This window comes from Mobula hypostoma, chromosome 20, assembly GCF_963921235.1.
Source record: "Mobula hypostoma chromosome 20, sMobHyp1.1, whole genome shotgun sequence".
Taxonomy (NCBI): Eukaryota; Metazoa; Chordata; class Chondrichthyes; order Myliobatiformes; family Myliobatidae; genus Mobula; species Mobula hypostoma.
In genome coordinates this window covers 45630773-45645742 of record NC_086116.1, presented here as the reverse complement: position 1 = coordinate 45645742, position 14970 = coordinate 45630773, and the positions used below count along the sequence as shown (strand labels likewise).

General features: G+C 42.8%; 1 protein-coding gene across 3 annotated transcripts in view; it reads right to left on the bottom strand.

The window, feature by feature from the left end:
- Positions 1-14970, bottom strand: part of LOC134359480 (voltage-dependent calcium channel subunit alpha-2/delta-1) — a 761998-nt gene that overhangs the window by 393906 nt on the left and 353122 nt on the right. For all 3 annotated transcript variants that reach the window (XM_063072791.1, XM_063072789.1, XM_063072790.1), the window contains exon 6: positions 7780-7900. In XM_063072791.1, coding sequence (XP_062928861.1) covers positions 7780-7900 — 121 coding nt within the window. The remainder of the gene's footprint in view (positions 1-7779; positions 7901-14970) is intronic.

The window sequence follows — 14970 nt, the reverse complement described above, 5'->3', positions numbered from 1 at the left end:
TCTAATTACCCTTTTTGTAAAATGTTAAATGTTATATGTTAAAATTATATTCTTCTGGTGAACGTTGTATTTCTGATACAATATGCTGATGATGTTGCTAAAAGTGAGTTTCCATTGCACCTGTGCATATACGGTTTTGTACCAATGGCATTAAACTCAACCTTGATTACAATTGAATTATCAAACTAGTTGCTTTTCTGGCTAAAGGTTGTTCAGAAATAATCATTCAAAATATTAGGAAAATAAAAATGAATAGAAATAGAGCAAATAGATTTGCCAGGTTGATAACTTCTTCAAAGGTGTGTGGCAGATGAAAGCATGGAGTTTTGAGAAGCTGACAGCAAGTTTCAAAGGTTCTCTCTGTAGTTCAACAGCAGTTTGCCAGAGAGAAATGGCTTCCAAACCAGTTCACAACACATCCCAATTTCCCTTTGAGCATAAGGATATGACAGGAGATTTCCAACCCAATTTTCATTTGCTTTGGGTGCTTGACCAATACAATACCACTCAGGTATACAATATAGATTTTTCCAAAATTGCCTGCGTCGAAGTCTCTCATCGTTTTCATGAGAAATAGAACATTTTTTGACATTAGTATACAAATATCATGCAAACTATTAACGCATTTGGTAACCTTGCTTTGACTGCAGAATATATCACTTTATAGCTACAATGGTTATTGGTCAGAATCGGCAGTAAGTCTGCCCCCTGTAGGATCCTATGAGATAGCACCCAGGACATTCACAGCAAGGACAGAGTCACTGCTGTTCACTGCCTCTGTCTCTCATTGGCTCACATTCATTCTTGGTCTCAATGGGAGACACCAACTTACATTGATTTTACTGGTACTCCATCAGTTTCTTGGAATACCCTCTTCAAAGTCAGCCGCCCATAGAAATTTGTCTCAATCCTATGTTTGCTGCATGACAAATGGCAAACTCTCCGACAGTGATTATATTCCAGAACCAAGATCCCTAGACCTCATTAATTGAGCTACAGAATACAAAGAAAGCTTCCCTTCCTATATCTGAAGGTCAAGCTAATATGCTGTTAACATTCGCCGAAGCATGTGAGAATATGGGCCCTACACTCAACAACCATAAGAGTAATCAACTCTGCCTACCTGTTTTTGCTGTATGCACTGCCCTCCAACAAGAGAAATTCACAATGAGACTGGGGAACATCAGCCATTTTCCATATCTCATAATCTATCAACTCTACCCATTGATGCTGCATAAGATGCTGAGTATTTCAGCATTTTGGTTTAAGGTCAGATTAAGAACATCGGCAACATTTGGATTTCCATCTCCTTAGGAAGTACCCACCCACCTGCCCCAACAACCTCCTCCTACCCTTAGTATCAGAGTTATAGAAAAATATAGCACAGAAATGGACCCTTCAGCCCATTTAGTTCCAACATATCATTTAAACTGTCTACTCCCATCGACATGCACCCAGACCATACCCCTCCCTATCCATGTACCTATCCAAACTTCTCTTAAACGTTGAAATCGAGCTTGCATGGATCACTTGCATTGGCAGCTCATTCCACTCTCTCATGACTCTCTCAGTGAAGAAGTTCCCCTCATGCTTCCCATAAACTTTTCACTTTTTACCCTTAACCCATGACCTCTTGTGTTGGGCATGTGGCCAAGTGGTTAAGGCGTTCGTCTAGTGATCAAAAGGTCGCTTGTTCGAGCCTCAGCTGTGGCAGCGTGTTTGTGTCCTTGAGCAAGGCACTTAACCACACATTGCTCTCGTGTCTGTGCGAGGAGTGGCGACCCACACAGACTTCCAATCTGCGCCTTGTAAGGCATGAAAATATCCGACACAGGTCTCTCATGGTCTGAGTCGATGTTCCCTCCCTCTCTCCTCTTGTTATAGTCCCACCTAACATCAGAGGAAAAAGCCTGCTTACATTTACCCTATCCATACCCCTCATATTTTTGTATACCTCTATCAAATCTCCCCTCAATCTTCTACTTTCCAAGCAATAAAGTCCTAACCTATTCAGCCTTTCCAAATAACTCCGGTCCTCCAGTCCTGGCAACATCCTTGTAAATTTCCTCTATACTCTTTCAACCTTATTTACATCTTGCCTATTGGTAGGTGACCAAAATTGCACACAATATTTCAAATTAGGTCTTATCAACTTCTTGCACAACTTCAACATAACATCCCATCTCCTGTACACTAAACTTGGATTTATAAAGTCCAAAATTGCAAGCTCTTTCTTTACGACCCTACCTACCTGTGGTGCCACTGTTAATAAATTATGGACCTGCATTCCCAGATCCTTTCGTCCCACAGCATTCCTCAGCTCCCTACCATTCACCGTGTAAAACTTACCCTGGTTGGTTCTACCAAAGTGCAACACCTTACACTGGCCAACATTAAATTCCATCTGCCATTTTTCAGCCCATTCTTCCAACTGCTTCAGATCCCACTCTTTGATAATCTTCCTCGATGTCCACTGCACCCCAGTCTTGGTCTCATTCACAAATTTGTTGATCTTTGAGAGAAGGGAGGAGAAGATGGCGGCACAACACATCTCGCAGCGGTCATTCTGGTGGTGATGTCTGTTATCTGTCAAGTAGGGTGCAGTGCACAATCCTGATTTGATTGAGACGGACGTGAGAGCACGGAGGAACATCTGGTGAAACTTCTGAAATGCCTGCTTTGCTGCCACTGCTACTGTGTGGTCCAGAATCTCCGGAAGGGAAAGCCCCGAGTCCTCGGCTTTGCTTGTTGCTTGGTGGCTGGGGCGGGGTCGAAGTACTCTGCAGAAGATGGTGCTCACAGGGGCTGGTCGAAGGCTCGAAGTTTTCGGATGGACTCAGAGTCCGCTGCGGTCGGGTGCTTCCAATGGTGCTGCATCGGCAAATTGGCGGCACTTGGAGGTTCATGGCAGAGAGAGTTTCTCCCTTCTGCTGCCTGCATTAGATGATGAGGCTATCAGGACTTTGAGACTTTTTTTACCGTGCCCATGGTCTGCTCTTTATCAAATTATGGCATTGCTTTGCACTGTTGTAACTATATGTTATAATTATGTGGTTTTGTAAGTTTTAGTCTTGGTTTGTCCTGTGTTTTCTTGTGATATCATTCTGGAGGAACGTTGTATCATATTTTAATGCATGCATTTCTAAATGATAATAAACGAGGACTGAGTGTCCTCATAATCTAATCTAAAGTTAACCACATTACCATCCAGATTATTGATATAGATGACAAACAACAATGAACCCAGCTTCGATCCTTGCGGCACTCCACTAGTCACAGGCCTCCAGTCAGAGAGGCAACCATCTACTACCACTCTCTGGCTTCTCCCACAAAGCCGCTGTCTAATCTAATTTACTATCTCATCTTGAATGCCAGGTCACTGAACCTTCCTGACCAGCCTCTCATGTAGGACCTTGTCAAATGCCCTGCTGAAGTCCATGCCTTGCCTTCATCAACTTTCTTGGTAACTTACTCAAAGAACTCTATAACATTGGTTAGACACTGCATACTACGCACAAAGCCATAATGACTATCACTAATCTGTCCAGATCTATCCAAATGCTCATATATCCGGTCCCTTAGATTACTTTCCAATTACTTTTGCACTACTGAACTCAGGCTCACTGGCCTATAATTTCCTGGCTTATTTTTAGAGCCTTTCTTAAAGAGTGAAATAACATTAGCTATCCTTCAATGTTTTGGTACCTCATCTGTCTCCATGAATGATTCAAGTATCTTTGCAATTTCTGCACCAGCCTCCCATAGGGTCCAAGGGAGCACCATGTTAGGCCCTGGGGATTTATCCACCCTAATTTTTCTCAAGACAGCAAACACCCCCTCCCCTATAATCTGTATAGGGTTCATAACCTTGCGGCTACCTTGCCTCACTCCTAAAGACTCCGTGTCTGTCTCCCGGGTAAATACAGATGCAAAAAATCCATTTAAGATCTCCTCCATCCCTTTTGGCTCCATGCATGGATTACTATTTTGATCTTTCAGAGGACCAATTTTGTCCCTTGCAATTCGTTTTCTCTTAATATATCTGTAGAATTCCTTAGAATTCTTCTTCATCTTGTCTCCGAGGGCAATGGCATGCCTTCTTTTAGCCCTCCTGATTTCTTTCTTAAGTATTCTTAGCATTTCTTATACTCCATAAGTACCTCATTTGTCCCTACCTACCTATACCTGCAATACACCTCCTTTTCTCTTAACCAGGGCCTCAATATCTCTTGAAAACCAATGTTCCCTAAACCTGTTATTTTTACCTTTTATTCTGACAGGCACATATAAGTTTCTACTCCCAAAGTTTCACTTTTGAAGGCCTCCCACTTACCAAATACTCCTTTACCAGAAAACAGCCTGCCACAATTCACACTTGCTGGATACTTTCTAATACCATCAAAATTGGCCTTCCTCCAATTTAGGATCTCAACCCATGGACCAGACCTATCTTTTTCCATACTTACTTTGAAACTAATGGCATTATGATTGCTAGATGCAAAGCATTCTCCAAGACAAACTTCTGTTACCTGCCTTGCCTCATTCCCTAACAGATCAAGTATCACACACTCTCTCTCTCTGGGACTTCTATGTACTGATTAAGAAAACTTCCCTGAACACATTTGACAAACTCTGTCCCATCTAGTTTTTCACAGTTTGGGGGTCCCAGTCAATATTTGGAAAGTTAAGATCACCTACTATTATAACCTTATTTTTCTTGCAATAGTCTGCGATCTCTCTAGAAATTTGTTCCTCTAAAGACTGTGGACTGTTGGGTAGTCTATAATATAGCCCCATTAATGTGGTCATACCTTTCTTATTCCTCAGTTTCACCCATAAAGCTTAACTAGATGAGTTCTCCAGTCTGTCCTGACTGAACATTGCTGTGACATTTTCCCTGATTAGTAACGCCACCTTTAATCCCTCTCACTCAGTCGCATCTAAAACAATGGAATCCCAGAATATTGAGCTGCCAGTCCTGCTTCTCCTGCAACCAAATCTCACTAATGGCTATAGTATCATAACTCCAGGTGTTGATCCATGCCCTGAGTTAATTTGGCTTCCCCACAATACTTCTTGGATTGAAATATGCACACCTCAGGACACTAGTTGCGCCATGCTCAACCTTTCGATTCCTGACTTTGTCTGAGTTCTTAACAATATACATCTCCACAGCCTCTCCACTATCTGTTTTGGTATTCTGGATCCCATCCCCTTGCAACTCTAGTTTAAATGCGCCCCCACTCCGTGCAGCAGTAGTCCCTCCCCCTGCAATATTAGTCCCCCTCCAGTTCAGGTCTTTTCTGTATAGGTCCCAACTTCCCTGGAAGAGACCCCAGTGATCCAAAACCTGATGCCCTCCATCCTACACCAACTCCTTAGCCACATGGTACACTGTATGATCTTCATAGCCCTACCCTACCAGCGGGTGGCACAGGTAGCAATCCCGAGAGTAGAACCACTCTGTGGAAGAGTTCATGTTTCTCACATTGGCCTCAACAACTGTCGCAAAACTGACAAAATCAGGAGGGGAGGAGAAGATGGCGGCGCGACGCAGAGCGTGCGGCCGATCCGAAATGATATCGTACTTGTGAAGTAGGATGCCGTGCACAATCCTGATTTGATGGAGACAGACATGAGAAGCACAGAGGAACATCTGGAGAAACTTCTGAAATGCCCGCTTCACTGCCGCTGCGAGAATCTCTGGAGGGGAAGGCCCCAAATCCTCAGCTTTGCCTATTGCCGGGATCAGGGTCGAAGCACTCGGCAGAGATGGTGCTCGGTGCTCGGTGCTCGGTGTCGGAAGGCTGGTCGGAGGCCCGAAGTTTTCAGATGGACTCAAGAGTCGGCTGTGGTCGGGTGCTTCCAGGATGCTACATCGGCAAGTTTGCGGTGCTGGAAGCTCATGGCAGGGAGAGTTTTTCTTCCTTCTCCATCTGCGTGAGTTCATGGGACTTTCGAGAGACCTTGAGACTTTTTTTTACTGTGCCCATGGTCTGTTCTTATCAAATCACTGTATTGCTTTGCACTGTTCTAACTATATGTTATAATTATGTGCTCTTTGTCAGTTTTTCAGTCTTGTTTATCTTGTGTTTCTGTGATACCATTCTGGAGGAACATTGTATCATTTCTTAATGCGTGCATTACTAAATGACAATAAAAGAGGACTGCATGTCCTCATAATCTAAAAAATCAGAGTGAGAGCAGGGCATCCTTGATCCCAAGGGATTTCCTCACAAGAAACTTGCATTGGGATCCATTTCCATTCACAACACTTTATTAGCAAGGAGTCAGAAAGTTATAAAGACACATAAGATTACCCAAGAAATCATGAGCTTGATTGAAAACTGGCTTGGCAGTTTTTCAATACAGGCATCAATGTGTCAAAGGCAGAAGATTAGCAAAACATGAGATGAATCCACCTGCCACAGGTGTTCAGAACAATGGAACCAAAGTACGTAGCAACAGAGGTATAAGTGAGGTAGCAACTTTTGAAAGCCAGTTGGAAAGGCTCAATTGCATTAACTCAGTGGTCTGTAAATGTTATTTGCAGTTCGTTAACACAAAAACACGGGAACAAAATAACATTGCAATATCTCACTAGATGGCCATATAGAAGGTTCTTGTCAAAGTTTTCATGATACAATAAAGTTCACCTTAATTCAAATATTTTGAGTAAGATTTCAAATTATCCTCTGGGTAACAGTGTCAATGCCCATCAAGGCAAGCAGCGGATATTTCACATCTTATCATCATGTACAAGAAGAATGCAATTTTCAATTTGACTGAGAAGGAACTGATTATCTGGCACATGGTCTGGTACTTAGAAATATTGAGCATCCTTTGATGCAACAACTGGATACCCCTTTTAGATCAAAATGTAAAACAATTAATACGGCTGACTCCATACTGCATGAGGAAGGAAACACCCAAAATTATACTGTCCAGTAGGACATTTTCCAAGTGTTATTTTTTCAGAGAAAACAGACCTGTGTATAGAATTGAAATAAATATGGCTTAAATATCAACTGATATGAAATAAGATTCTTGTACCACTTTGTGAACAACATGCATGGCACGCCTTGAAGGCACTGGTTCCTGGTGAAAGTGAAAGAGGTCACACAAAGGTATCATCAACTTACCTTACAAGTTAAGTGGGAAACTGACCTTCCTGCATCAAATACTGAAAACAGGGCCTGATAAGGCTATTACACAACTTTGCACAGACCTGCTAAATGCCAATGGCGTTTTTGATTGTGTTACTAACTACAGATCACAGTGGATGTCCTTTAGGCTCAATGGCCCAATTATGGATAGAAGTCGCCTTATTCACAGCAACATTATTTGCTCCCTATAGTGAAACAGGGACTCAAAATTAACATGGAATATGGTCAATAAAAGAGTAATAAGCTTACAGCAAATTATTTTGAAGATCATCCCCATTCATCTTTGGCATCATCAACCACATAGTCTGTGCAATTGTTACCAGCCCACTACAAATCTCTACGCTAATAATCTAACAATTGTTGAGCAAAAGTCAAAAATTCCTTCTTCAGGTTTGTCCCTTTCAACAATTTCTCAGTTTCCTTCAAAATTCATGCCACATATTGGCTCTCCTTGAACAATAAGCATTGGGGAAAACCTGCTTGCCATTTCTGAGAATCCCTTTCCCATAATGCACCTACCATTTCAGACAGAAAGTCCTCAATGCTAACACTCATGTACCACAGAGAATTCAAAACATTTTCCATGAAGATAGATTGAGTGCAGACTACTCACAGCCCTCGTAGATGTCTGTGGGGATGTGGACAGCAGTATGGTTGAAGTCCACACGGCGGCGGAAGGCTTGGTTTAGTTGAAAATCAGGTTTGATCCTTGGACGGGTTTCATTTCTTTCAGACTTTAGGGAGGAAGAAGAATCAAAGTAAGAACATTTGGCAGCTCTGGCAGTCTCACACTTTGGGTATAATTTCAGACTACAGAGACAATCACAGCTGAAATGAAATTGTTTTATCATGTTGTTAATGCCAGAAAAATCTTGCTATAGAAAGTTCATTTGCCCACAAATACTAGTCTTGTATTAGTTGGACAATGACAATCCATAAAAACACAAAGTGATTTTTGTTTTAGAGATGTTAAAACCACAAGGAGAAAATTTTAGAACCAGCTAAAATTTCTCAAATATACAAACATGGTTGCACTTTTATTTTTCTAGTTAAAAAGCAAGAACACATTTTTTTAGTGTGGAGATCTAAAAAGTTGCTTTGCATCTTCAGGTTTCAAATGAAAAATGTTCTTAATTCCACTAAGGAGTCAGTGTCACACAAGAATGAAAATGGAACGCCCATCCAGAATCAGGTCCCTGGTGGGTGACGGAAAAATCGGACATAAGATCAGATACCGATAGTGATGAGAATTTTCCATCTCCACCCAACCCTGTACCCTACAAATCTTCATGCTGAAACCTTGGCTAGAATCACCTGTTTTGCCTTGTGTGGAGTGGAAAGATTGGAACATACATTTTATTAGTGCTCCCTCTCTACTCCATCTACATTTTAATCTCAGGCCTTCCAATTCCCATCATGCTCTGCCCACCCTCTTTCCTTCAGTGTCCAGCCAACGTCCTCCAACATGACTCTGAGAGCTGGCACAGACTTACTGAGCAGAATGGTCGCCTTCAATGCCTTGAGAAAATATAAAAGTGTGAAGTACACAGTATGTGTGGATCACTGAGTCTGCTCTGTCATTCAAAGACATCATGCATAGCTCCATCTGGGTCTCAGCTCCTTCTGATCTGATATTCTTATCCAACTTCAAAGGGCACTGGTGCACGTCTGAAAAAACAGAGAACCCCTTCCCACTTGTACGGACCAAAGGATAATGGGTTACATGCAGAAAGGTTAAACAAGGAGGAAAGAAGAAAACAAACAAAATATAAAGATAATATACAGGGCAGATGGGCAACTTAGTGAGCTGCTCCTCAGTGGTGTTAATACCTCACAGTAGCTACTTTCCATTACAGCCACTTCCAGCCTGTCCTCAGAATGATTTTTTAATTCTCTTGTATACTTAAGAGAGTCCTGTTGAAAGCATGTAAATATATGTCATTCACAAGATTATCATTTGCCTCATCCATCCCTCGGCCAGACTCTCCACAACATAAAACTAATTTGCTTCCTGCTCAGATTTCCAGCATCTGCAGATCTTCTCGTTAGCTTTCTCACTTTCCCACTTGTGAAGGATCTTACACCTGAGAAGTGAACTCTGGCTCTCCCTCCAAAGACGCTGCCTGACCCTCCATGTGCTTCCAGCAGTTTCTTTAATTTAAGCTCAATCAGTCCCTATGAAAACAGAGGTAGGCCATAAGTTATGTGAAATGTCTTTTGACTTTGAGCTGTCCCAAGCTCTCCTAAAGTCAGTGAGGCATTCTGAACTGTGGTCTCTGCCAGAATATAGAAAACAAGAGTTGTGGACTGCAAGTTCCAACTAACAGCCTAACAGCAGGACAACCTGTTGTACTGATCTTGATTGAGAGATGACATCAGCTACCATTTAATTGCCTTTCTTCACAACGATGTCTTTCATTTTTTATGTACACCTAGTGGGTGAGTGAGCAGATGGGACCCGAGTCTTATCAGAAACAGAACTTGTCCCAACAATTAAGTGCAGCTACTGTTTTCTGCTTCTAGTGTTCAAACCACTGGAATCATTTGTGAACCATGGTTGTACTTTCTTCAAAAATGACAATATATTCTACACGCCTGTCCTACCTCACCACACACATTATTTTAGACCGTTATGAAATCATCCTTTTTTTGCAAAAAGTAACTCTCAATTTTCTGATTTTGCCTGATATTGTAATTTCCCAATTTTTATGACCTGCTTTTCGCTCTCCGTGCTTTTTTATAGGAAATAAACCAGAACTCTGGAATTACTGAGTAAGTTTTACATTCCGACTCTCTCTGGACAATCCATCAGATTTTTTTTTATTGAAGCTTCCCTTTTCAATTGCAGTTGACTGATATTTGCTCTCGCTCTCTGCACTGATGTCTAACAAGGCCACACCACCAATGTCACACTAATTTTTTGCTGCAATCACTATGTTGCCATGGTTCGTTAATTCCAGACAGATTTTACACTGCTATTTGCATCTTTAGCTTTGGAATTAGCTCAAAATCCTCCCTAAAGGGAGAAATATAAACTGCAGACAGCTGGTTAATGGCAAGGCTCATTTGATTTTAAACCTAGGAATATAGCTATTTTGGAATGAAAGGGAAAGGAGAGTGAGCGGAGAAGCTGAATCAATTAAATGTAACAGCAGCAATATAAAACACAAGTAGGTAGACAGCAAGCCCAAATGAATCAACAAAAATAATGGATTGATCACATAATTAGAATTTTGTGAAGGGATCCATAATGGTGGGGAGTGAAGGGAGAAATAAGTTTGAAAAAAAAATCCAAGTTCAACATCAACCACTACCAAAATTAACTGACAGGTTAAAGGAACAGAACAGTGAAGTCAATTTTTACAGGTCTGCATTTTTCCACTGATTATGTGAGAAGTATAGAATCTTAAACAATTACATTCGAAGTGACAATGCTTATTTTTCTGGTTAATCAACTCACATTTACCTCACAAGAATAATTAGAACACCTCAAGGAAAATCAGGCACTCACAAGAAAGCACACTGCCTACGGTCTTGTGAAATGTCACAGTCACTTGCACGACTTCTCTGGGATTGAGTGGAATTCACAGCAGAAGCCCGGCGAACCACCACTGGAAGTCAGTAAACCTAAGCCATTCAATTTCACTCGGAGAGACTTTCGGCACAAGAACGCATCCCAGGAGCACCCGACTGCACAAAATGGCCTTTTGTCCTTAAAATGCAATTATATTCAAAAAAAAAGATCCATCTCCAGAGTGAATTGAAATGCAATCAAAAAGGGAATGGAAAGTCTCACAAGAAATGGTTGCAAGATTAAAGTTTTCATCTATTCTGACTTGGCAGTTAGTTATTGAATTATATTTTCTCAGGCTGCCAGTCTTTGAAGTAGTTCTTGAATTTTAAGGGAAATGGATCCTAAGTAAGATTTCCTTGCTTCCAACAGGCAAATGTAATCAAATTCCGCGTCCTGCAATAACAGTGATAATTGTACTTTAATCAACCCCCAGAGCAAACCACTAACTCCAATGTCCGCACAGGGAAAAAGATCCATATGAAATAATCAGCTGCGCACTCATAATTAATGACTGCAACAACTATTGGTATAAAATTTCTTTGTTACCTTTCGATTTCTTCTGGCTTGGCTGTCACCTTGACACCTTTATAAACCTGAACTCATTGCCCATCGCTCCACAATTGTTCCCTGTCCATGAATACATCCATTTTCAAAGTTATAATCTTGCTTTCAAATCCTTCATTATCTTTGTCCTTCTGCTTCTTTAACCCAGAAGCTCATCTGAGATATGTGACTACTTTGACTCTTGCCTCTTTTACCATTCTCTCATTTCCAGCTGCCATTGCTGAAGTGCTTTACTTTAATTCAGAGTCAGAATCAGGTTTATTATCACCGGCACGTGACGTGAAATTTGTTAACATAATAGCAGCAGTCCAATGTAGAATATATAGAAGGAAAAAGAAGTAAGTAAATCAATTACAGTAAGTATATATGATTAAAAATTGTGCAAAAACAGAAGTAATATGTATTTAAAAAAGTGAGGTAGTGTTCATGGGTTCAAGGTCCATTTAGGAATCGTACAGCAGAGGGGTAGAAGTTGTTCCTGAATCACTGAGTGTGTGCCTTCAGGCTTCTGTACCTCCTTCCTAACAGTAGCAATGAGAAGAGGGCATGCCCTGGGTGATGGTGGTTCTTAATAATGGATGTCACCTTTCTGAGGCACCACTCCTTGAAGATGTCTTGGATACTACAGAGCCCAGTACACAAGATGTAGTGGACTAATTATCGTTGCCTTCTTAAAACACGAGGGGATCTTAGATTGAAGCAAGGAGCAGTTGAAGATGTCAACAAACGCTCCAGCTAGCTTGCTTGCACAGGCCCGGAGAACCCATCCTGGGACGCCATCTGGGCCCGTCACCTTCCTTGGATTTATCTTCAGGAAGAACCTTCTAACGTCCTCCTCGGTGACAATGAATCTCGATGCCACCAGGTCCAGTTCATCCGGAGGGAGTGAGACGCTCCTCTTCTGTTCAAATCTTGTGTAGAATACGTTAAATTTGTCAGGAAGAGAAGCGCCACAGTTATTGATATTCCCAACTTTTTCTTTGCAACCAGTGATCTCATTTAGACCCTGCCATTGTCTACTGGCATCCCTCTGGTTAGCCTGGGCTTCCAACTTGGCTCGATATTGCCTCTTGGCGCCCTTAATGTCTTTCCGGAGTTCACACCTGGATTCCGTGTAGCGACTGGTATCCCTGGACCTAAAAGCAGCAGTTCTAGCCTTTCAAAGGAACTTCACCTCATAATTCATCCAAGGTTTCCGGTTAGGGAATACCCGAATCGTCTTGCGAGACACACAGTCCTCCGTGCATATCCAAATAAAGTCTGTGACAGCTGAGGCATACTCATCAAGGTTAGCTGCCGAGTTCTTGAATACTAACCAGTCCACTGATTCAAAGCAGTCACGGAGGACCTCAACCGTTTCCTCCGACCAACGCGACACTACTTTTGACACCGTTACCTCCCACTTCAGTTTCTGTTTGTAATCCGGGATGAGGAGTACGGCCTGATGGTCCGATTTTCCGAAGTGAGGTCGCAGGACGGAACGGTAGGCATCCTTAACTGCTGTGTAGCGGTGGTCAAGTATATTCGGGCCTCTAGTGGGGCAGGAGACATGTTGGTATAACTTTGGCAGCGCCTTTCTGAGGTTGGCCTGGTTAAAGTCCCCGGCTGTAATGAGCAAAGCCTCCGGATACCTGGTCTCAAGTTCACTGATGTTGGCATACAGTATGTTCAGAGCACACTCTATGTCCGCCTGGGGGGGAATGTAGACTGCTGTCAGTATGACTGAGGTGAATTCCCGTGGCAGATAGTAGGGACAACACTTCACCGACAGGTGTTCCAGGTCCGGGCTGCAGGAGCCTGTCAGTGTCACTGTGTCTGAGCACCACCCAGTGTTGATCAGTAAGCTGACACCACCTCCCCTCACCTTGCCCAAAGACGCTGTGTGGTCCATCCGATGGATCAAAAATCCCTCCGGTCAGATGGCACAGTCGAGGGTGGCAGGGGACAGCCAGGTCTCTGTGAAACAGAATACACAGCAGTTCTGCATCTCCCTGCAGTAGGTCAGTCTCCCTTTAAGATCATCCACCTTGTTCTCTATGGTTTGCAAATTAGCTAGTAGGATGGTGGGCATAGGGACCTGAAGCCCCTCAGCTTCAATCTGACCAGCAGCCCAGCTCTTTTCCCATGCTTCCTCGGTAAATAGTGCATCTTTCCAGGTTTCCATCGATGCAGTGTGTTGTTGTCAGCTCTTTGAGGTAGGTGGACGTGTCCCGCGGGGATTGATCGGCGGGTTGCGTCGTCGGACACTCCGGGTTGGGCCGACTAACAGGGGAGGCTCCGCTGCCACTTCCAGCTGCCAGGAGCCCCGGCTGTCGATTGGATTGGGCCCCGAAGCCGACATTTAATCCCAGATGGCTGAGCTCCTGGCTGAAACAAGTCCGTAAGCCGAGTCACGGTTGCGGAGGCCTCCGCTCCAGCGGAGCCTCAGGCTCAATTTCCGAGGTCGTCGGCAGAGGCCTCACTTCCGGCAGCTGTGGATGGCCACCAACGGGGCTTTACGGTGGTCACTCCGGGGGAGCGTCTGGGGCACCTTGAGGTCTCCGCCGTCACTTCTGTGTGGTCGTCTGCTCCGGAGATGTGCTGGTCTGAATGGGCCGCGTCTCCAAGCGCTCCGGCACGGTAGCAGACCGCGGTTCTCTGGGGACGTGGTAGGCCTTCCTGGTCGGGTCCAGGTGCAGTCTGGAGTTTAGGAAGCAATTCTGGGGCGGTGGTCTCCAGCTGGGTCAGTAGCTTCGCCGGAGTGTTGTTGATCTTGATAGATTGGAGGTTTAGAAGGGTTTCTTGGGTATAGGATAGTGGAGAGGGCAGTTTGCTCGGGAGAGCACGCGCAAAGTCGCCAGATACTGGCGCCATCTTTAAATATACACAAAAATGTAACAGTGCACATAATACTGGTTATGAAATCAGGCAGGTGGAGGCAATGATCCCAAGTAAGGAACTTGTCAACATACAGATTACTATGATGTGACCACATGAAAAGCAAGAGTTAAGTATTACAAGGAAAAATATATTTAACAAATACAGGGGAAAGGGGGAAGGGAAAAGGCTATGTTAACAGAGAGGTAGGGTCATGGCAATAGACTAAGTGATTCAGGAATGAGTTAGACACAAGTCGAAACCACATTTGGATATAGGTAAATGATAGTAACGAATCAATCACTCAAATAAGAGCTGTTTACAAATTACAATAAATGGGAAGAGAAGTGGAAGAAATATGCAAAAAAATTAGAGTCAAAGAAAATTAATAATAATAATTAATGGAGTGTTCAAAATCCTAAAAGAAAACTGGGCAGAAATGATACATAAATGGTATTCTTGCAATACAAACGCGACTGGAATTTGTAAGAAGTGGATAAAAGGAGCTTGACCCAGAACAGGCAGAAATAAAGTAGGGAATGATTGAGGCAATACTGGTTGCAGTAATTCTGTGCAGTCCAAAACAATAACCAAAATAAATCCAAGCAGAGGAGCAAAGTTGAGAAAAATTGAATGTCAGAAATAGGGAATATAAGAAACCTAACTGAAAGCCTGAAAAATAGAGAGGGAACTTTGAAAACAAGACTGATGGAAGCAATCATACCAGCAAGGAACTTACCAACATACAGATTACTGTGATGTGACACTGGAAATACAAGCGTTAAACATTACAAGGCAAAATATATTTAA